The following is a 23,875-nucleotide window of genomic DNA, read 5'->3' on the forward strand; positions in this document are numbered from 1 at the left end:
TGACAGTGGCCTCAGCCTAGGCAGCTGTAGGGGTGGAAGAAGGGCCAAGGTCCCAGCAGCAGAGCCAGGGAACAGAAAAGCAACACCAGAAGGGAGTGGCTGCCAGGGACTCTGGCAGCTCAGTGCTCTCTGGGCCCTGGGTCTGTGTGCTGTCCCCTCCCCAACCCCCAGCCGCACGCCTCAGCAGGGCTTCAGTGTGGATTAATCCCAGGGGTGCAGCCAGGTGAGGGGCCCAGCAGAGCTGCAGTGAGTAATGCCCTGCACACAGCCCAGCCTGGCCGCTGGGCTCCTAAGCAGTGAAACAGCTCTATGGCTGATGGTTTCTGGCAAGCCATGCATAACACCTAGGGAAATGTTCAGCAGCCAGCCCAAGCCAGGAGAAGAGCACAGGCTTGCGGCCTCAGGAGGTAGGCACAGAGGGGCAATCTCGACTCAGGCAGCCTCTAGCACGGGTGCTGGAACAGCAACTGAGGGGCAGAAGCAGAGATGGTTGGGAAGGGCCCTTATGGGAAGAGACCACTGTCCTTACTTCATGGGCCTGATCAGAGAAGTGCTCAGCTCACATGAGACAGGGGCCTGGAAAGAGCAGGCTGGGGATGAAGGGAACAGAGACGCTCCTAACTTGGCACAGTGAATGTGCACTTAGAGCCGTAAAGAAGGAAATCTGACTAGGTTTCCTTCAGAACTGGGGCAGAGGATAAAGCAGGGCCTTCATGACGGTTTCCTCGAGGAAGTGATATTGGTGCTGGACTCCCAAGATGCACAGCTGGAGAGGAGGGTAGTAGAGAAGTCTGCAAACAGCAAGGTCTACTGGGGAGACGGGCAGGTGGCCCACAATGGGCAGCACATTGCTTGGTGTCAGATGGTATCAGGATGGGACAGGCACCAGACCAGAGAGGTGTGTAAAGCAGTTAAAGCCACTGGTATTTATCCTGGAGTCAACACAGGTGGCCCCTGGTAGGTCTGAAAGGGAGAGAGTGATGCGGTCTGATGGCTGCTTGAGAAAGGGGTCTCGAGCAGTGCCTGCATTCCAGACTCTGTGGCCTTTTATTCCCAAGCCATGTGTCCTAAGAGCAGCGGGGCTGGACTCTGCAGCTGATGCCTTCCGTCAGGCCGTCCACCATGCACACTGCAGCAGCAGATGCAGAGCACATGATCAGTGCTTCCGGCTTCTCTGGGTTCCACTGGCAGCACTCACACCACCTGATAGCTGGGATCTTCACACAGACAGTAGTCTGGGTGCACAATATGCAGAAGGAAGAAGCATGGGGGGTGGGGAGGAGGCAGGCAGGGGTAAAGTTGGATTGTTCTGTGAGTTCAGCTTTGGCTCAGAAGACACCACAAGATTAAGGCAGCCCAGTACTTGTAGAAGGCTTTCTATACCCATTAGGGCTTTTCCCACTGAGCTAAGTGATATCTGCAAGTAACTCTATTTGCTTTCCTTTTTAATCTGGGAATTCCAGGCATTAAATTTGTATTGGCAGGACCATTTAAGGGTTACAGCATGGTCTGTCACACATACAGTGACATAGAAGCGATATGGGCACACATGACCAAGGAAGAAAACACTGCTTACTTACCCTATCAACCTTCATGATCTGAAATCGCTGGGAAATGTCGGCAGTGTTGGCTGGCAGCCGAGACCGGCCCGACACAAACCGCATGAACAGCACACGCTCCTCATTGGAGAACTCTTCCAGCGTGTGCCAGAACCACTGCACGAGCTGGTGTTGCTCGTCCACCTCGCGGTAGCGCACCACCTTCTTCAGGACGTCCACAGAAATCTCAGGCATGCCACACACCATCTGCTCCAGCTGCTTGGCCGTGAGCAGAGACAGCAGTGGCACGGGGACAATCCAGGACATGCCTTCTCGGACTGCAGCCACCTGCACCGGGAGAGGGCAGTCATACAGCATGGGTGCAAGGCTGGGCACCCACAAGGCCCAGCTGGGCTGGCTACTCCACATGGTCTCCTTGCCTGTTCCTCAGGTCCTCTTTCTGGGGATTCAAGGTATCTGTGAACCCAAGGTAACCCCTAAGCCCTGGCTGTGCAGACAGTATCACATACCTACACTACGTTATGGGACAATTTCTGATCAACTTGGCTCAAAGCCTTAGCCCAAGAAGGACCCAAGCATAATGGGCCTGGAATATGCATTCTTCAAGTCACTCAGTCTGAGAGCTGCTGTCCAGCTCTGAGGAGAGGGTAAGGGCTGGAGGAGAGCTGGTCTGTGCAGGGGACACACTGCCAGCTGGGGCTGAAAGATTTCAGCAGGGAATGGAGGGAGGAGGCACTCCTGTGGGTCATAAGGCTATTCATATGAGCTGAGTGACCCCAGTGGGAGCAGCAAGGGGTCCCTGATATGAGGAACAAGTAGTAGGCTGTGGGAACAAGCAGGACTGGAAGGAGGGAGGACAAGGCAGGCTCTGAATGCTAGGATAAGAATTTGGCCTCAATCCAATGAATGAGCAGTTCAGAGCTGACTTAAGTCTTTGAGCAAGATGAAAGGAAACCCAAGAAGGGGCCTGAGACATCTCTGAAGAGGGTTGTGACTGCAGTGGGCTCTTGCCTGGACCAAGCCGAGCATTCCCGTGCAGCTCCTAAGGCGCTGCTTCTCACCTGTCGGTCCATCTCATGCAGCCGGTATTCAATGGCCCTCTCCACGTACTCCTTCCTGTTGGAAAACGTGAGTGGGATACTATTTCCACCAGGAATTATAGGCACCATCTTGCCATCCGCACTCTGGCCGACAAAAGAATCAAGAGGAATCATCTAAAAACAGAAGAAAAAAGAACTTTTATTACATGGTAGAAATGCCAATAAAAGAATGTCACATACAAATACAGAAACAAAGCCAAGATCTGTGAGGATCAAACCAAGGAAGATGAACAGGAAGCCTGACTAGGCTACTTCAGCCACAGGAATATGCCAACTCACCTGGGTGTAGTTACAAATCTCCCTGTCCAAGCCTAGACTTACACACTCTGGTCGCCCCAGGTCCCCTTCTCCACCTTGGTTCTCTAACAGGCAGAAATGGATTAAAAGGAAAAAGGCAGAAACTGGAGACTGCAGCCTGCTCTACCCATGAGCAGCTATTTTAACTAACAGGGTTTAGTAAAGGCAGCGATGGTGCAGCTGTGGCACAGGTCAGCTTCAAAGCAAGTGGAAGACCATGTCTGAAGTCCATGCAGAAAGGTTGCGGTCAGTGCACACAAGAAACGACCTGCAGCAGAAAGTGGTCCGACCTGGACCTACCTCATGGAAGCTCTCCTCAGTGATGCCACTGTCTTCAATGTGAAGAATGCTGTTGAGGGTCTGCACGTAGAGCAGATCCACCTCCTCCAGGTCCTCCAGGGTGAGTGGGATGCAGCATAGCTGCTTCCACACCACAGGAGCCAGGTGCAGATCCAGAGGCTTCTTTGTGCGAATGGCAACTCCCATCAAAATCCCTAAGAACTTAAACTGCATTAAGTGTTCATCAAGACAGGCGGAGGGGTTGAAGAGGAACCTGCAGAATGAGCAGAAATATTTCAAACACAACTTTTCACATGTCCACTGAAAATAAGTTAGTCTAAATCTGTGCTGTTCACTATGGTAGCCATTAGCCACAGGTGCCTTTTCATGTTAATTCCATGAGCTTAAGGATTCAGCTCTTCAGCTGCCCTAACCACATTCTACATTATCTTCAGAACTACAAAAAGAGCCAATTAATAATCTTACAGGCTGCCTGCTCCAGAATGTCTCTCAAGTCCATGAAGCAGGATGCAAAACTCAAAATTTTGTAGGACTGCAAAAAATTGCTAGCTCTAAGTTTCGTGGCTTGACAGCATAATAAAAAACTTTTAAATGAATTTTGATGCAAGAAGTCCATAAAGTGGGGCCTCAGAGACACTAAAGCAGGCTTCAAAATCAAGTGCGAGTTTCCTCTCCTACATTACCACTGGATTGGTTCCACAGCAAACACTAGTCACCCGAAGTGCCCATGTCCCCACTGTGATGACGGGATAAATCATGGCGATCGAATGAGGACTCATGAGATCACCCACGGAAAGCACGCGGAAACAGGCCTGCCCCAGAGCAGACACAGCCCTTAGTTATCATTCCACAGACACGTGCCGCCTTACCTATCCCTATTGTAACCCACTTCTGCGGTGGCATTGGGAGAGGGTATAAGAAGGTCAACTATACCAGTTTCAAGTTCCTGTAGAAGAAAAACATTTTTAAAGAAATGGTAATCAATTACATCAAAATGACAAAGTGATTTATATTAAATATAATATTGAAAAGACAGTATTTTGAGGAATTTGTAAGGCTAGCCATGTCTCTTGTCTCTCAGCTATTCTTGTGACTTCAACTTTAAATGAGATTAGGAAACTCTGTAACGAAAAATCAAGACAAGAGAATCAGCCTACGCAGCAGCGGAAGTGTCTGTGGAACAGGATGCAGCAATATTCTAAAGAGGCTCAATAAGTGATAGCTATGTGTTATTTTGGTCACAGGATTTATCAGAAAAATCCAGACACTAGGCAAAACTGGAAGGAACATAGCTTAACTGGAAGCAAAGCTGCCAACATAGATATTAAAATTCAAACTGGCCCTAACTCTTAACACTTGTTTCTCCATGTCTCTTGGGCTATAGCAGTTCCACTTTGTTCTAAACACACAGGAGAGGTCCTGGGTTTGTCTGTTAAATATGTGTATACACAGTCATCACTGTTTTTTCTAACATCACAGCATAATATATGCATAACTGGCAAAGACTAAAAGCTGGCATTTATTCAGTGAGGTATCTTTATAAAGCATTTTCACAAACCCTAGTTCTAATTCACCTATATATCATCAACAGCACAACCTGTACAAGGCTCACAGATACATCCTTGCTGCAGTTTGTAAAACACGTCTGATGGAGGTGTCACCGTGGACAGTAAAGTGGATGACTGGGCAAGGGGACACTGTATGAACACACCTGGCACATCTCGGTGATGGTGTCATCAAACACTCCTCCGGCATCATCAGCCCCTTCCCCGACCAGCTTCACCTTCCAGGCCCGGGAGGGCAGACGGAGATCTGAGGCATTCAGTTTAACTACTTGTCTTGCTATTTGGACAAAGATGGGCTTACACTTCCGTCCTCTTCAAAAGGAAAAGGAGAATGGAATGAAAGACAACTTTCATCCATGTCCCCAAATCATCCCACAAAGATCACAAAGTGAATGAACTAGTCTGGATGCTTAACAGTAAAGCCTTATACAAGACCCACAATAGCTAATTACTAATGTAAATTCTGTTATAAATCTATTTGACAAGCGAGGAGCTAAGGCTCATAGATTCATTACTAACAACTTCCCTCTAAAGAAATTCCAGCTAGTTAGTGAAATACATGCACATATACTAACCTGGTTGATATCCTCTTTACAGTAATTTGAGGTCCATAGTTTTTGCCTTGAACCATGGTTTTTCCTATGGAGCGCACCATGGGGAGAGTGTAGACTCTTGGGGCTAACAAAGGCCGAAGCTGTCCCTGTACAATACCCCAAGTTCCAGCATTATAATGAGAGGTGCTGTTCTGTAACAGAAGGTAAGGTCATCAGAAATATACATAAAATAGGTAAAATATAAATAGATACTATACATTATGAAAATATAAGTATAAAATATATAATTCAAGGCTGAAAACCACTAATACTTTTCACTTTTAGAACATATTTTTTTTGAAATGCATATTAACAGTACAACCCTGGGTGCTATCAGTAACTTTTAAAAATATTTATTACTTATTCATTTATTTTTTGAAAGAGAGAAAAAAAACTGGAGAGATAGAGAAGGAAATCTTGCATTTCTGCTTCACTACTTAAATGTCTATAATAGACAGATCTGAGCCAGGCCCAAACCAGGAGCCAGGGGTTTCTTCCAAGTCTCTCATGTAGGTGCAGGGGTCCACGCACTTGAGCCATCCTCCACTGCCTTCCCAACCATGTTAGCAGGAACTGGACTGGAAGTGGAACAGCTGGGACTTGAACTGGTGCTCCAACATGAGATTCCAGTTTCTCAAGCACCAGCTTAACCCACTGTCCTACAATACTAGTCCCTATTCATGACTTCTAAACAATATTTCTTTCTGATCAAATAAATGATTGCTGTTATCCAGAAAAGGATATAACTATGTATATACACATGAAAGGATCTATAATCCTACCATATTAGATATAGCCATATAAACACTTTGATCAATTTCCTTCAGTTTTCTATATGTGGACATATACTGTTTACATGACTTTCAGTTGTTTTTATCACTTAACTTTATATTACAAAAATTTCTCCAACGAATTTCAAGCTTGCTAATACTCCACTTAGTGCTACACAGTAGTCTGTTGCCCAGATAATAATCTATTTCCAACAATAATTTGTTAGATCTGTTTTATTTATTTATCTATTTTAATTAATTAATTTATTAGTCTGAAAGGCAAAGAAGCAAAGAGAAAGAGAGTGCACTTCTATCTTTTTTTTTTTTTTAAAGATTTATTTTTATTATTTTTTCATTGGAAAGGCGGATATACAGAGAGGAGAGACAGAGAGGAAGATCTTCTGTCCGATGATTCACTCCCCAAGTGAGCGCAACGGGCCGATACTATGCCGATCCGAAGCCAGGAGCCTCTTCCGGGTCTCCCACGCGGGTGCAGGTTCCCAAAGCTTTGGGCCGTCCTTTCCCAGGCCACACAGGCAGGGAGCTGGAAGGGAAGCGGGGCTGCCGGGATTAGAACCGGCGCCCATATGGGATCCTGGGCGTGCAAGGCGAGGACCTTTAACCACTTGCGCCACCGCGCCGGGCCCTGCACTTCTATCTTAAATGCTTACAACAACCAAGGATGGGCTAGGCAAAAACCAGGAGCCCAAAAGTCACTCTAGGCCTCCCTAAAGTGGCAGAATCTGCATAAAGGGAATGGAAGGAGCCCTTCCTGCCAGGCTGCAGATCCAGACTCAGGTTCAGGTTCCGGTCTCAGACCAGCCCAGACCTAGCTGCTGTCGCCATTTAGAGTGAGCCAGCAGATGGAAGACACTTACTCTGGAACTTAAATAAACAAAATGAATCTTTAAAAATGAAATAAAACTAGATAGGTTGAACTCCTCTTAAATCTCCAGCCTGTTCTATAAAAAAGTACACATAAGTCAGATTTACTTTATTTTTTCTACCTACCCTTCCTAAGACCCAGAATACTCATTTGTAAGGAGACAAAGAAGTGTCCTAAATTTCTCAGATTTTTCTATACAACACTACTGGTTTTTTCTGTGCTTAAGCTTTGAAATCACATATGACTTTGAAGAAAATACATGACTTGTCTATCCTGTCATGCTTCCTTGATCACTATTGTCTCCAAGAGAACAATAAGTAACAATAAAATGGCAATGGAATAACTGTCTTTTCTGCTTCCTTTGGTATGACCATAAAGGAAGCATCAGCTATGACAGAATTTTCCACTAGCTGAGGGAAAGCCTCTGGAAGTGGGTGAGCCTATCTTGAGCCAGCATGAGTTACCTGGTTGTTGGGGCTGAGGTTCAGCAGCCTCCAGGAGGAGTACATGAGGTCAGAGAAGTGGTAAAGCAGCCGAAGTCGGGCACGCACGGTGTGAATGCTCACCTCCCGCAGAGCCCCGTACTGGGGGGGCACTGCATCAGGCAGGCCCAGTTGCAGAGGCACCGACACACCTGCCCGAAGAGGAAATGCATGCTTTAGCTAGTGTGTCGGGGTGGGGTACAATGCTTGACGGCTTCAGACCAACGATGGACACATTTAGAACTGGCATGCACATTCAACAGTGGGGAGTTGTTGGAAACAAAACTGTAAAAGCAAGGACATTTTGTGCCTCACCTGGTGCTCTGGGTGGCACAGGTGGTGCTGTCCATGCAGCACTGTGGCAGCGGCCAGCCGAGATTTGCCGAATGTTTTTTCCTTGTAGAACTGTTACCAGGGTTGGTTCTCGGACGTGGTTGGTATGGCCCAGGCCAAGCTGGAAATAAGTGACAAATCACAGAGATTCCATTACAACAGGGAAAAGAGAGACTAGATGGTGAAATGTCTTAGGTGGTTGCAAATCTAATAAGTTACTATCTGAAACAAGCATTAGTATCAAGGATGAAATAAATTCTGACCTACTAGGGTGCTGAGTATTTCAGCCACTAAACAGCTCAACATTTTAGGAAGGAGCATGTCAAGGCCCTGCTATGGAACTTGCTAAAGGGATTGCAGCACTAACTTTGCTCTTGCTTGTTCAAGGTGCAACCACAACAATGAGCACTTTCCTTGTGTTTCAATTTGATGATTCAGAGTAGAGGAATAAAAATGAGGCCGAGAGAAATAAAGCTAGTCCTTGAGCTGGAAGGTCCACAGCTCCAGGACAGACACATACATGCAGGATTTATGGAAGAAGGGGTGGTAGCTCTGTAGGTGGGGCCAAAATGAGCAAGCAACTCAGACATTGCCCAGAAAGTTGGCTTTCTCCACATGGAAGAGGCAAGACACAGTGACTGCCTGACCACTTGGGTCTATACTTAACCTCTCAGAGCATCATTTCACTACTCTGAATAATTGGAGTGACAAGACTTACCAGTGGCAACTTTGTACATTTTTGTGTAATAAAATGTAATAGCATCATTGCTTCATTCTTTCTGTGTTCCACATCAACAGATACTCCCACTAATGAGGAATCTGATGTAATGATGATACAATGATGACACTCACCAAGTACTGCTCATTCGGTGCCAGGCCCAAATAAGCCTCGTAATCACTGTGCTACACTATACCAGGCTTTAAAAAACAATAACATGGTATAATACAACTTTGTCCATAGTCAGAACTAAAAAAAAGGGAAAAGAATCAGTTTCACAGCAAAGTGTTGTGCTTAGAACACTACAGTAGAGATGTGGGGTTTCCCTTTCCCAAATGGGCAATGTTGTCCAACTGCTAGAATAGAGGAGGGCAGAGCAGAAGAAATATTCACCTGCCCTTCAGAATTGCTCCCCCAGGCATACACATCTCCAGTTGATGCCAAAGCAAGCGTGTGTTCAGCTCCAACGGCCACATCTTCAATGACCACTCCAGCCAGGACAGGGATCTGCTGTGGTCGATTGTGATTGCGAGCGCGCCCCTCTGGCAAGCCTATTAAGCGATCTGAAAAAATCACAAGAGGAAAGGTTCACTGTGGTAGCTCACAGTCCTTTCAGCACACCAGCTGTCACTCATCTCCTTTCAGTGCCAACTCTCCTAAGACCTGTTCCCTTGTTCACATTTGCCACACTCCTTTCTTCATTCTATATTCTCTCGCTGGAATTCTAGATTCCATTAATAAGGCACTAATTACCACCATTATGCAATTCGTGTTCAAACCTACCTTGCTATTACCAATCTCTCAGGAATTTGAGATCCATACACCTCAATGGCTTGCTGCGTATTTTAATACATGTATCTAGAGCAATGACCCGATTCAGCTCAAGGAAAATCAAGTTCCTTACCTGTTCCCTACAAACCAGCCTATTTCCCCAGAGTCACTGATGTTCTCTTAATACCTCAGTAATGGCTTAATTTTTCCTTCTCTTCACCTTCCCTCATATACCTCTCTGCACCACAACTTGTCAAGAAATCCCTCTTTAAGAGAGTGGATTTTCTGCCAAGAAGGCCCACTTGAGTGCTTGGGTTATAAACCTACTCAATATCTGAACCCTCAATGCCTACAAATACCTCCAGTTCCTAAGATCATTGCCCTGGAAGCAATGAGCAGTGAATCAGGACACTGAGGAGCTCTGGGGATTAAGGCAGTGTATGCGCAGCATGGAGGGGGCTCAAGGAAGGAAGGGAAAGACCTTGGCAGTCACTCTTCTAACAAGAACAAGGGCTCTGACATAAGGGACCTTAATGATAAGCGGAATTCGTCCTTAAAGTTTGTGAAAAAGTGAGTAGGAGTTGCTGAATGAAGGCCATCAAGGCTCATTGCCACTCATTCAGACAAAATATTTCTATAAAACAAGTTCATGATGTAGGATGAAAAATGCCTTACCTTGACCAAAGGTATACACATGACCATCCTTGGTCAAGGCAACAGAAAACTGAGTACCACAAGCAACCTTCTTTATTCCAATGCCACAAAGGACATCAACTTTCTGTAAGACAAAGTGTAAGGAATACGTATTAAGAAGGAAAAGAAAACTTACTGACTGATGATGCAGAACCTCAAGTATGGGTCTCCAAGAAAGCAGGAATTTCACATACTTGCTCTACTCACATTCATAACCCTGAATGCTATTTTCTCCCCTATCCTGCAGACTAACTGAATCTGGGGCAGGAAGTATGAGAGGCAGTGAAAAATCTCAGACCCTCATGAATAGAAGCATCTCTCTGGCCATAAGAAAACAAAGAGAATGCCAGGGTCTTTTAAAGAACCCTGCAAGATCACACAAAATTGTGGCTGCTCCTAGTAGGACATTTTTAACTTTTAGAGATAAAAACTGCTTTTCTTCCTCTGTATTCAAGTCCAGCTATCAAGCAGCTGTAGATTATACATGGTAGTGAATCTGAAATCGAATGTATATTGCACACTTTTAAATCATGTGATATTCAGCATGTCAGGAAAACCCACAGAAAACAAATGTACAAGCGGAGTTCTGCAGAACCAAACAACTTTCTGTGACACAAATAATGGCTTCTGCTTGTTTGCTTATGCAGTTGAACTTCCTTTCTCTTGTTCTTTAATAGGAGATGCATGCCTGCATAATTCAATGGTGACAAGATGCTGAATGGGCAGCTGCAAGCTAAAGGTGACAAAGTATCATTCAATGTCCCCTCACAAACACCCTGAAGATCTTTCTAACTCTTCTCCATGTGAGAGGACGTGCCAGAGCCTTCAGCATACCTACAGACTATCTTGTCCCTGCATAACTGTTACAATGAGCTTATCCTATCCACTAATGGCTTATTTAAGATCAAGATTCTAGACTGCTGGGAATTCAAGAATAGTCAAGAAAAGTTTCTAAGCTTCATTATTAATTACCAAAAAGTTTAAAGGTAAATAATTTCCTACTAAAAAGAGGTATCGACACAGACAAAGCCTATGATGTCTGAAAACCTAGATTAGAGACAATACTGACCTGAGGTGAAGATTTGGCAGTGGAATTTCCTAAGCCTAACTTCCCATAGTCTCCATCTCCAAAAGCCCACACCATGGAGCCGTCTGCTGACACTGCCAAAGTGTGGTTCAGTCCACAGGCCACCTGAAGAAATGACACAGTATTCACTAAGACAAGTCACAAGACCTAAAACACACGAGTCTGCATCTAGGACAATTTTTTTCCACTTCACTAAAAAACTTGACTACGTTTCCAAACATTTTGTTGGCTCCAGGGGGGCCTACAAATATTAACCAAATTGTGATCAGCATGAAGTAATTCCAAATGTCTAAAAACAAGCAATTTTTTTTTTCTTCAAAGTGAAAAATTTTAAGCATGTACAGCTAACTCAGAATCAGAGAATACTATATGGGAAAAAGTATATATAATTCAAAAATACTTATTCATCAAGTATTGCTGCAGAAAAAGACAAAACTATTTTATTTCCATGTTAGGAGATACGCAATGCATAGAGCATAACTGCTGCATTAGAGCAGTAGCCACCAGTTATGCTGCAACTTCAGCCACTTAACTCAGACAGGAGCCACAAAAATCTGTCCTGTTTAAGCAGTTATGGCAAGTTGTATCAGTACTTTATAGAGGAGGTGCTGAAAACACATCATGAAACAAAGCATTGGTTCGTCATGACAATAAGCAAACTTGAGTAACTTAAAATGTGAATATTCACATTGGGAAAAATGCCACGGAAAACAATCAGTTACACCAAACGAAATATTCTTGAGGTTCAGTACAAGTAGTGATCCTGGCCTCCTGACAGGAAAGTTTCTAAGTGCAGAGACATAACAACCAGCTGGCACATGTATGGACTTATCCCGTGCCTGTCCAATCTGATATCCCTCCAGTGCAGTCACTCTCTCAGGAAGTTTTTTGTTAGAGGTGTTTCCAAGTCCCAGACGGCCATAGTCACCATTCCCAAAGGTAAACAGCTTGCCATCTGAAGTTACCACTGCTGAGTGCTTGAAGCCACAAGACATCTAGACAAAAATCAAGGTGGAAAAAATTTTAAGAGGGACAGTAAAAAATAAATCAGTCATATTTGGTTATTGGTATGGTAACCAAGCACATATAAACTTCACTGACAACTTTGGGTCGTCAGAACAAGGGTATTCTGTCTGCCTAAGTGGTGGTACTGCTTCCCTCAGCCAAATCTACCTCACCAGCACCAGGAAGAGCAAGCTAAAGACTTGGTTTTGGATAACTTTGCTACTCTTCAGCCATGTGCATCTGACCTAGAACAGATGAGATAATCAATAGGGAAATTCCTTGTACAGTTGGAGGTACTATCCAGTAAATACACTATTTTAAATCACTAATTGGTTTTGCAGAAAATGCACATGAACTCAATTTTTGTAATAAAGATAGTAGGCTGAAAGGAAAGCTTTCCATTACTCTACCAAGCCCTGTGAGGCAGGAGTTAAAAGTACATAGTGTTTTGTCCAAGGGCAGGCAGCACCCCCGCAGGGACAAGCCAGCTGGACAAAGAAAGAAGCCCATCAATAAGAACAAAGCCCATTCAAACTTCTAACAAGCTCAAGAATAAGTCTGAACAACCAAAAATAATGACTCTCCTTCAACTGTGTAGTATATCTTGTTATTACTTTCTGTTACCCAGAGTTAAGAATGCTATCCAATGTGGCATATATTTACATCCAAAGGCAAACTTATCCATATTCTGCCTGACCTGCACCACTTCTTCTCCTTGCAAAGCCTCGATCTGCCTCGGCCGCCGCTGCCTGTCGCTGTTCCCATGGCCGAGTTTACCATAGTCACCATCTCCCCAGCTAAAGACTTCACCACTCTCTGTCAGGGCCATTGAGTGCCCATCAGAACCACAAGAAGTCACCAGCTGGGTCACCACAAAGCCTAGAACAGAGCAGAAAAACCAACGGGCATCATTCGATGCTGAAATTCTCCTGTATTTGCAGCTGCTACAGAATGACTCCAAAATGGAAAATACGAAAACACTATTGTAGAAATACAAATAAGGTCTTTCATATTAAATCAAATTCACAGTCGTAACCTAGCTTAAGTGGGAGGAATTATATAGAATACTGCTGAAGACAAAGAAGAGGAAGGGGACAGCAGCAGTGACAGTCACCAAGGCTAGATTGTAACCACTCCTCTAAGAGCTTTACACGAATTATCTCATTTCCCATTTTCTCAAAGAAACTAGCAGGCAGATACCAAAGCATTTCCAATTTTTTTTCCTAGTTGGGAAACTGAACCACAAAGAATTCTAGCAGCTTGTGTAAGATCCCAGAGCTAGCTCCTGTTCCCTTCCTACCGCTGTACTCCTCCCACCGGATCTCAAAGACAAGAACTAAGAGCACTGTTAGAAATTTGGTCTAAACTCATTGCTACTTTTATCTTTTATACTTCTACTTAAAAAAAGAAACAACAAAGAGTTGTCTTTGTAGGTTGGGGTCAATAGGCCAGGGCCTCCTGCTCTGCTTTTTCCAGAGGTATTCTTTCTGCAAGTCCCACAGAAGTCTGAGGCCCTTTAAAATCTTCAGCCCACTTGAAGATTTCCAAGTACACGTGTATGATTGCTACTGCTATTATTAGGTACCTGCTTACACTTATGCAATCTGAAAGACTGTGTTTACTATCTTCGGGGAGCCTCCAAAACATTGTCACTGCTCTGAAAAATAACTTGCAAAATAAGCTAATTAAAGCTATAAATGCACCTGAGAAAGTAATAAATGAAAGTGAAAACCCTGCAGGGTTTCATTCAGCAAAATTTGAGAAGCATTCCAAACAGCAAACATTCCTAGTTAGATCACAGTTTCTCACCATTTTAAAAATAACGACAACTTTACCTTGTAACGCTGAAATAACTGTCAGCACATGAAGGTCATCTGAATTTCCTTGTCCCAATCGGCCATAGCTTCCTTCCCCACAAGCCAACACTGTGCCATTGGCCTGGATGACAAATGTACAGTTCTGACCACATATGACCTAGTATGGAAACATACAATTAAGTACATCATCCTTTCATGAGGCAGCGAGGTGAATATTGGCCTATGTGTATAAGAGAGGTCAAAGAAAATGAGAAAGCAAAAACAAACAGGGCCCAGCATGGTGGCCTAGTGGCTAAAGTCCTCGCCCTGAACGCGCTGGGATTCCATACGGGTGCCGGTTCTAATCCAGGCAGGTCCACTTCCCATCCAACTCCCTGCTTGTGGCCTGGGAGAGCAGTCGAGGACCACCCAATGCTTTGGGACCCTGCACCCATGTGGGAGACCTGGAGGAAGTTCCTGGCTCCAGATTGGCACAGCACCAGCCATTGCAGTCACTTGGGAAATGAATCATCAGATGGAAGATCTTCTCTCTGTTTCTCCTCCTCTATATATATCTGACTTTCCAATACAAATAAATAAATCTTTAAAACAAACAAACAAATAAGTCCTGAGAGCACTCCCCAATCCTGTCTGTCTCCCCAGGCCCAAGGTGTTCTTGCCTGCCTTTGTTAAGAGAATTACTGACCTGAGGCAATGATCCAGCTAGCCCTTATAGCACTATATATAATCACTGGACTAAGGAATCACTTACTTCTCCAATGAATAAGAATCCTGATAGCCTGTACCACCTGAAAGTTTTTTTTAGGAGAACTCCACACCCATATTTTCCCAAAAGAGGGAGCAGGGGAGGAGAAACACCTGCACTTCCATATTCCTGTCTGAATACTGAGATGCCTGGAGGAATTTGTCCTGTCATTGTTTTCAGTTAAATTCTCTGTTAATTGCTTTCTCATCTATTTGTTCATTAGCCTCATACTTAGCTATCAGTAGAACACGTTCCCAGTGCCCAGATCAGTGGTTACATTTTATTATGTAGCTTTGGCATGTACACTTGAAACTACTACATGCATACCCTGGGTACTTTCATTAACTCTTTTATCTTTATACTACAGGGAAGGAGTTGATGTAACTCTAGGGCTCCTATAAGCCCTTGATTATTACAAAACTATTTGCTTAACTAAGAGATGTATAAGGCTTATCTGATCATTTGGAACTATGTTATCTAATGAGATTTCAGCCAGCTGTGCAATATTTCAAATTTTGAGTTGTTAAACAGGAAAGAGTGACAGGGAAATAAATATTAAGGACTTGGCTGGAAAGAAACAGAAACTGGGGGCCCAGTGCAATAGCTTAGCGGTTAAAATCTTCACCTTGAATGTGCTGGGATCCCATGTGGCCACTGGTTCTAACCCTGGCAGCCCCACTTCCCATCCTGCTGCCTGCTTGTGGCCTGGGAAAGCCCAAAGCCTTGGGACCCTGCACCCGTGTGGGAGACCTGGAAGGGGCTAGAGGCTATTGGCTTTGGACTGGCTCAGCTCCGGCCACTGCAGCTACTTGGGGAGTGAATCATCGGATAGAAGATCTTCCTCTCTGTATCTCTGACCTTCCAATAAAAATAAAACACATCTTTAAAAAAATAAAAGAATGGTACCACCCCAAAATAAGTCTAATGTGTTAAAAAAAAAAAAAAGCAGAAACTAGAGGAAACACAAAAGCATACTTGAGAAAATTAATGTAAAATGGAATCGAAGGATGAGTTTATTATGGTATAAAAATTTTTACATCAATGCAGTTTTTTTGTGCACACAAGTCCCCTGAGTATTCTGAAAACCTCTTGTATGCATGACTTTATCTGTATTAAAATAAATTGAAAATACATAAACATAAATAAAATTTTTTTTTAAGATTTGCCTATTTGAAAGGCAGAGTGACACAAAAAAGAAAGAGGCCTTCTAACTACTTGTTTACTGCTGGTTGCCTCTCTAAAAAGGCTACAATGGCTCTGGCTGAACCAGGTTGTAGCCAGGAGCCAAGAATTCCATGCAAGTCTCCCTGACTGGTGGCAGGGGCCCATTTTCATTGCTTCTCCAGATGCATGAGCAAGGATTTGGATCAGAAGTAGAGGTGTCAGGACTTTAATAAGCAATTCTGAGGTGCGATCCTGGCTTTGCAGGCAGCAGCTTAACCCACTGTGCCATAATGCTGCTGTCTAAACCTCTCTTTTAATTTCAGTTCCATTAATATTTTAAAGTAATATTTTTACACACAGAAAAGCATAGGGCATTCTGAGACCAGCTGAAGTAGAGAAGAGTGAAAGAGAAAGCTATGACCTCAGAAGGGGTTTGGAAATACAGTATCATGATTATGAGAAGGCAATGGTGGAAATTGTGATGAAGATCTGAAGTTTATAATCCCCCAAACATCACTAATTAGGGGTACCTCAATGTCCATAAGCACACACTCAGCAGACCTAAGGCTATATGACAACCATTCATCACACATAGAAGCCAAAAAAATCCAGAAATTTGCTAACAAAACGTCTTACTTGGAAGGTATACGTCATGCTCTTTTTTAATGATCCCTCACAATATGTTAGAAAATGAAAAAGCTTTATCCTACAATAAACTGTTGACAGCAGAAGAACTGCAGTCATCAGTTCCCAATGTTCTCCGCAGTGTCTTTCCCCTGCTGCTTACCTGCTGGGCCTGCGAGAATGATGGCGCTGAAGCAGGTACCATCACGTTCCTTCCAGCCTCCGCAAGCTGCCCGTGCCTGCCAGCACCCCACAAGTAGACGTCACATTTACCTCCCAGGTGCCAGTCCTAGAAAACCACCATCATCTCAGAATCAGACTCATCTGTTTCTTCAAACACACATGTATTGAGTAGAGATGTGTGCCAGCCTCTTTGGGAGGGCACAGACACAAAAGCATTTAGAATAAAAAAGGCTCACTGAGAACCACCAAATATTTATCTCCACCTTTACCGACCTCAGGTCTTGAAGTTGCCCAAGACATTATCTGTTCATCCATGCCATTAATCCATTTACTATTATCCTAGAAGACAGGACAAACATAAAGATGTATCAATGTTTAGCTAAGACTTAGTCGTTTTTAACTAACAACAAAGTCTTACTTCCAAAAGGAGAACACGGTAACACATTATGAAAAAATAAGATCAATTTTATAATCATGCTAAAGTTGACTTTATACATTTTATTATCTATCTTTATTCATTTCATCAAATGTTCCACATACAGAAAATGACAATGTTTGAGCCAAAAAATGGGATAGGAGGGATATTTCCTGATTAAAATATTCTATATTTAGGTAATTTTTATAGGTAATATTTGCCTGTGCATATTTAACTTGTATATTCAAATGCTTGCATATGGTAAGTATTAGCTAAATAACATGACTGTCAGAACAAGTGCTGGCCTGTACTATCTATATGTGTGTTTTATCTGCATTGTGATTGCTACACTAGACACATTCTGATATAATTAGGAAGAAATGCCAACTGGGACGCTCATCCATATATTTGATGCCTACTATACACATGACTTAAGTGCTAAATAAATTAGAATCTATGTAGCATAGATTGGCCAAAAAAAAAAGTTAAAATATATGCAAATAAGAACTAATATAAGGTACCTAATGGGAAAACACAGGCTAAGTCACTGAGAGCCTGCAGGTTTTAAAAAGCCTTGTAGTTTTTATATAATCTATCACTGTTGCCATGGAGGGCTATCATCAGATTAAATGTGAGTCTGTGAAAAAAAATATCTTCAGCTTATGTAAGGGTGTGCGTTCAGCTTTTCAAGCTAGCACAGTTACGAAGGGTCTGCTACATGACAAACAATCCATGACACACTCTCAGCGGCAAATGATGGCAGCTCTTAGCATGTTTACCATTAGGAATACAAGTTCATCCTCTGGAACAGGCTCTAGATCTGGAACAGTAAAAGACTCTGGAAACTGTGCTCCATTAGTCAAGGCTTCAGCAGCTTTGATGGTGGTGGAGAAGCACTCTAACCAGGCCCACTCATTTGGATTCCACAGAGCAGGATCAGGGAGGCAGTGCTGGTGATGCGGTGGCACTGGAGGGTTACACAGCAGCTGGTCCAGGTGAAGTCCCACTGCAAGTGAGGCCAGGCACTGCATGTAGGGGCTGTGCACCAGCTGGTCACCACAAACCACATGAGGCTGAGGAACAATGCAAAGGTGACAAGTTGAAGAACCTAGGCAAATCTTCTAAGTTAACTTACTGAATTCTGACAGATTACAATTGGGTATATTTACATTATTTGAAAGGCAAATTACAGTGAGAGAAGAAGAGATAGAAAGAGAAGTCTTCCGTTCATTGGCCCATCCTGTGTGATCTTCCCAGGTCATAAGCAGGGAGCTAGATCATAGCTGGAGTAGCCAGGACTTGAACCAGAGCCTATATGTGACGCCAGTGCTACAGGTAGAGGGCTAGCTTGTTATGCCACCACACTGGCCCCACAATTATAGTTTCAAACTTTATTGCTCTTTTTTTTTGGTATGGAAGACCCCTCTCTCGTCTCTCTGCCTCTTTGCCTTTCAAGTGAACGATAGAATCTTTTAAAAAATTTACTGCCTTTAAGCTTTATGTTTTAAAATAACTTCAGACTTACAAAGAATTGCAGAGGCAATACAGAGAATTCCTATTCATTCTCCATCCAACTTCCTCTTAATGTTAACATCTTACAAAACTATGGCACATTTACCAAAAAACTAAGAAATAAACATTGGTGCCATACTAACTACTAATTAAAGCACAGAATTTCATTTGATTTTCCCACTAACTCCACTAACTTCCTTTTTTGCCTCTATGATCCAATCTAGCAGATCATATTGTATTTAGTATATTTTCACTATGATTTTTCTTGACTAAAAAAACAAGCAGATAATAACTTAACTTACTGACACTTGTTCTAGAGCTCTGGAAAACCCTCTCTTCCTTCATGGCACTTCCTAGTCATGGCAGAAAACTCCGTAAGAAACAAAACAAAAATCAACTAATTAATGAACCTTGCCAGAAAGAGAAAGAACCATGGAAGAGAGAGCAGACGAGCTCCACCTGCAGGCCGCACCAACTACCGCAAGCTGAAGAGAAGCTGCTTTTAGGATTACTGCCAGGACACCAAGCCTGAACCCTACTTTTCTTCCTTCTAGTGTTTAGCGATGTGACTCAGTTTATTGTTTTTTTTTCTAATAAGTGCTTCCATTTATTAAGCAAGTTTAATGTGGCAAACACTGTCATAAACTATATTAAATACATTACATTTTATATTTACAATGATTTCAGTTGTTACTTTTGCTAGGACAAAGAAGCAATAAAACAAATTGTTAATATTCACTCTGCCTTTGTTATTTTTCTCTGCTTATATGTCTCCCAAGGGGAGAAAAAAAGCTTCAATCTGAAACGAAAATCAGTCCATCTTGGTTCCTCCTGCACTCCTGTCACTAAAAGTCATCTCATTGCCATCCCCACACACAAGACAAACAAAAACTTTAAAGATTCCATGTTTTTAATTGTTAAAAATGTAAAATAAAAGGCATTTAAAAAGCATTAAAATGGCAAAAATTAAGCTATTAAATTTCAAGTTCATTAACAGATAAGCACCAGACTCAGTTTATTGTTAACCATCTACTAACTTCCTACCAAGATTCACTTGCTAGATGGTCACTCTGACACCCATACACATTCCTAAACTCCAGATGTGGAAAGCAAACCTGCACATAGATAACACTGCACAAGTATTGTAAGAAATCTATAGCAAACACATAACCCCCAAAAGCAGTGATACAGACACTTATATAAATTTGGAGGTTAAGTGTTCATGTCACTCTGGAAAAAATAAAGCAAGACTAGGCTTGGGACTACTGAACAACTGTTTGCAGCCTGATTAAGTTCATCTGATGTTGCTCAAATGGTCCCTATTATTTTCCTCAGATTTCGTATCCTTAAGATATAAATCAAAAATCATAGTTCAGATTTTTAGCACACCTGGCCCCCATGGGTGTCCACAGTGTGTGGGTAAGTTACCTTTTCATAGGCGTATTGCTCCTGAAGCATCATGGGCAGCCGCTCTAGAAAGGCTCTCATGCAGGGGGCCATGTTTAATCCAAGGACACCCTGCTGTTTCAGCGCTGTCCTACAAGTTGCTAAAACGTGATTGGCAGCAGCCCATTCTGCAGTACAATTCACAACCAAAACATCCTGGTTGAAAATAAATCATGTCATATGATTAATATGCTTAAATAAAATATAAAGCTATCACCAGCTAATTTGTTACATGCCAACCGCCCATTTACCTTCAATTACCTTCTAGTAACTGCATTATAGACTTCGTTTTTGAACATTTATATGCAAAAAAGGCAGTACTTTTAATGCATAGGGAACTTCAAAACATTCTAAATTTTGGGTAGGTAAAAGTGACTGAATGATCACAAAACGTGATTTGTGAATTATCTGTCAGTTGGTTCTTTTAAAATAAACAAAGTCAACCATTTGCTATTTTATAAGAATTATAGGACAACCTATCTAGTATATTTCAGAAATCTGACAGGATCACAGGGATACTAAGGCCAAAGTATTTTGTCTGCTGAAGGATAGATCTGTAAAAGCAGCACACTGCTGCAGAAATGGCTCTAAGGCTAATCCTACACAGGCCATGACTGCTTGTGTTTTACTTCTAGTGGGGACTGCTCATGTAGGCTGAGGGTTTATTTTAACATCACTTAACCACATAGATTGTAAATCAGAGCTCTACATTGACTGTAATCTTGAAGGAAATAAAAGCTATACATTAGGAGAAAACGTCATTTCATAGAATTACTTGAAAGCAGGGTAGCCAGCATTTTTACTAGAATATTAAATTTAAAACTCCGTATTTTGTATTTTTGAGTCAAGTATCTTTGAGATAGCTATTTTTATAGGAAAAATTTTTTTGAGATAATTTAGTATTATATCAAAAGTCATGTCAAAATGTCAAAATTAACTTTATAACTTCCAATAGAAATAAAATTGTTTGGGTGCTGGCTTTCTGGTGTAACAAACTGATCCATAGCCTGTGATGCCAGGTTCCCATATGGGTGTCAGTTCAAATCTCAGCTGCTGCATTTCCAATTCGAACTCCCTGCTAATGTGCCTGGAAAAGTAGCAGAAGATGGTCCAAGTCCTTGGCCCTTGTACTCACATGACAGACTCAAATGAATCTCCTGGCTGGCTGTGGCCTGGCCAGCCCTGTCTGAAGCAGGAAGTTGGGGAATGAACTAATGGATGAAAGATCTCCCCCCTCTCTTTTTTTCCTAACTCTGCCTTTCTAATTAATAAAAATCTTTTTAAATGAATGAAATTGATCAATAACTAAGTACTTGCATCAAAACCTTTGGTATGCTATAAAGAGTTATAGATAATAAGTAAGAAAATCTGTTTCTAGTTCTCTTCACCACGTAATAGTTGCGTTATCTTGAGGAAGTGATAATCCCTCTGGGTACTAGGCTCTTCCCTACCACATGCTCATATCCCAGGATTTGATCTGAATGCTGTATTACCTTTGATCTATTTGAGCAAGCAGCTACCCCAACTTCTGGAATCCATACTGTGGCCTGAATAGCTCCAGACCCTATCACAACAGTTTGCAACACAGAACCATCCTAAAATGAAACACAACATCAGCATTTCTTTAGTTAAGTTTGGGCATTTTTGACATTTTAAATGACATTTCATGGGGCCAACACAGTGCAGCACAGTGGGTTAAGTATTTGCTTGTAATGCAGACATTTCATATCAGAGAGCCAGTTCAAGATACGACTGCTCTCCTTCTGATCCACATCCATCCACTCCGTCTGGAAAGACAGCAGAAGATGGCCTATATTCTTATACCCCCTGCCAACCACCTGAGAGATCTAGCTGGAGTTCCAGGCACCCAGCCCCGGCCACTGAAGCTACCTGAAGAAGTGAATCAGAGGATGGATGAAAGATCAACCTCTCTCTCTCACTCTCCCTTTCCCTAACTCCCCATCACTTTGCTTTCCAAATTAAAAACAAAACAAACTTTAAGTAAATTTATACCTAACCTTCACAAAAATGTGCTAAAGCCCACATTTTAGCTAAAATCAACCATGTTCAATTGTGTACCTACTATCCAATTTTTGAGGGCCTAGATGAATTTAGAAATACTTATCATCAGTAAGTCAAAATACAAAACAAGACTTTGATAGGAGTATTTTCAGTATTCCAGACAATATTTCATTAAACATCCCAGGATTGGGTGATTTTTCAGTACATATATTTGGCACACACGTTTAAGTTAATATAAAACTATTCCTTAAAATAAAAAGAAAACCTACTTTCTTACCCTTAAAGACCAAATGTTCATGAGTCCGCCCAGTCCCCCGGACACCAGGGCCAGACCATCAGAACTGAAGGCAACAGTCCGGACGGGAGTGATGTGGCCCCGGAGCTGATAAACACACCTGATGCCCGCTGACTTCCCACAGCCATCCTGAAAGTCACACATTTTAACATTTTATAGATTCAAGATTTACAATTCATCCTTAAAATTTGTATAATTAAGTATAAAATTGGTACTGTGAAAGAATCAATCTCTTGAAGGTTAATCTGATTAAATAAATAATAAAACCTCAATCTGGCTCTTCTTTGCCAAAGCTGAGTCTCAGTTTTTGACACATTTCCAAACTGGTTTTCCACTCTTCAAACTGGCAGGTGTGGTTATATTTCAAAGCTGCAAATATCCCTCAGAAAATCATAATTTTTGCCTTATAACTAGTGGTTTAATTTTGAAGTTTTGGCTTCTGTTTTATGTAATTTTCAGTTTTATCCCAAACATTTGTAAGCTGCACATGCTGATTATATGAATGGGTTTTTCTTCTTGTTGCCTAGTGATTTTGTCACATGTTGTCTGATCTACACATTTGCTCTGTCAGTTTCAGAAGTGAGATAAGAAGGGCTTGTCCATAGAGCTATTTTCTAATAATACAAGCAGTAAACCAGATTTAGCTGTAGTGGGACCCTTTCCACATTTGTGATATCATCCTCCTTTCAGTAAACTAGGCTACCTCTCTGTTCCCTTTCTACCTCTTTCTGCCCTAAATTCCCTTTTTCTTTCAATAACAACACAACATAACACCATATATATTCATTCAATCAAAGATAATGGAAAATATATTTTTTCCAAAGGTTTTTGTAGGACAGACAAAAGAAAACAGAGATTGTAAGCTGGGGGGTAGCTTAGAGAAGTAACTGAATTGGTCACTCAGTATTTTAAGGAATTTTAAAGCCAGGTGCCAATGTTGAACATTGGGAGATTTTATACAGGATTACTGGCTTCTGTTTTAAAACTTAGCCAATCAGATAATGATAATCTGTTGATTCTGAATGGTGACAATTAAGTATGTGGCAGCTATGCTCTTTACAGATAGCATGTATACCTCCTGGCTTTTATTTACTTATTTACTCTTTAAACAGAAGATTTATTTATTTATTTTTATTGGAAAGGCAGGCTCCCACGCCAGGTCTTCCTTCCTTTTTATCTCCTCCACAACTTCCAACTCCTGGCTTCATGAACTTAAGATACTTTGTAGGTATCAAAGACAGTTTTCTAAGTATCTAAATCTGCAACTTTTGTTTAAGAGAAAGAGATCATTGTTCACTGATGGAGTTGTGGCATTGTTAAGAGAGGTGTTCTGGCTGGAGGGGCTCCCATGTTACTGTCCATCTAAAGCATCAGTTATAATTACTACCATCATAATGGTCACCACTCAGTATGTTTTGAGTAATTCACTTTAACAAGCAGTTACATTGTGACTTGTGATAAATTAAGCTGTCTCAGAGAATGCAAAAAGAATG

General features: G+C 42.2%; 1 protein-coding gene across 10 annotated transcripts in view; it reads right to left on the reverse strand.

Annotated features, from left to right (window-relative positions):
* Nucleotides 1-23,875, reverse strand: part of HERC1 (HECT and RLD domain containing E3 ubiquitin protein ligase family member 1) — a 183,515-nt gene that overhangs the window by 1,765 nt on the left and 157,875 nt on the right. For all 10 annotated transcript variants that reach the window (XM_040970094.1, XM_040970102.1, XM_040970093.1 and 7 more), the window contains exons 58-77: nucleotides 22,365-22,511; nucleotides 21,559-21,660; nucleotides 20,048-20,221; nucleotides 17,887-18,180; nucleotides 16,966-17,031; nucleotides 16,673-16,798; nucleotides 13,995-14,133; nucleotides 12,857-13,038; nucleotides 11,994-12,149; nucleotides 11,137-11,259; nucleotides 10,050-10,152; nucleotides 8,997-9,166; nucleotides 7,868-8,006; nucleotides 7,535-7,704; nucleotides 5,397-5,566; nucleotides 4,968-5,133; nucleotides 4,126-4,202; nucleotides 3,257-3,509; nucleotides 2,621-2,773; nucleotides 1,581-1,886 (exon numbers count right to left, since the gene is read on the reverse strand). In XM_040970094.1, coding sequence (XP_040826028.1) covers nucleotides 1,581-1,886; nucleotides 2,621-2,773; nucleotides 3,257-3,509; nucleotides 4,126-4,202; nucleotides 4,968-5,133; nucleotides 5,397-5,566; nucleotides 7,535-7,704; nucleotides 7,868-8,006; nucleotides 8,997-9,166; nucleotides 10,050-10,152; nucleotides 11,137-11,259; nucleotides 11,994-12,149; nucleotides 12,857-13,038; nucleotides 13,995-14,133; nucleotides 16,673-16,798; nucleotides 16,966-17,031; nucleotides 17,887-18,180; nucleotides 20,048-20,221; nucleotides 21,559-21,660; nucleotides 22,365-22,511 — 3,216 coding nt within the window. The remainder of the gene's footprint in view (nucleotides 1-1,580; nucleotides 1,887-2,620; nucleotides 2,774-3,256; nucleotides 3,510-4,125; nucleotides 4,203-4,967; nucleotides 5,134-5,396; nucleotides 5,567-7,534; nucleotides 7,705-7,867; nucleotides 8,007-8,996; nucleotides 9,167-10,049; nucleotides 10,153-11,136; nucleotides 11,260-11,993; nucleotides 12,150-12,856; nucleotides 13,039-13,994; nucleotides 14,134-16,672; nucleotides 16,799-16,965; nucleotides 17,032-17,886; nucleotides 18,181-20,047; nucleotides 20,222-21,558; nucleotides 21,661-22,364; nucleotides 22,512-23,875) is intronic.

This window comes from Ochotona curzoniae, unplaced genomic scaffold (genome assembly GCF_017591425.1).
Source record: "Ochotona curzoniae isolate NIBS_2020 unplaced genomic scaffold, NIBS_Ocur_1.0 scaffold_4701, whole genome shotgun sequence".
NCBI classification, from domain to species: Eukaryota; Metazoa; Chordata; class Mammalia; order Lagomorpha; family Ochotonidae; genus Ochotona; species Ochotona curzoniae.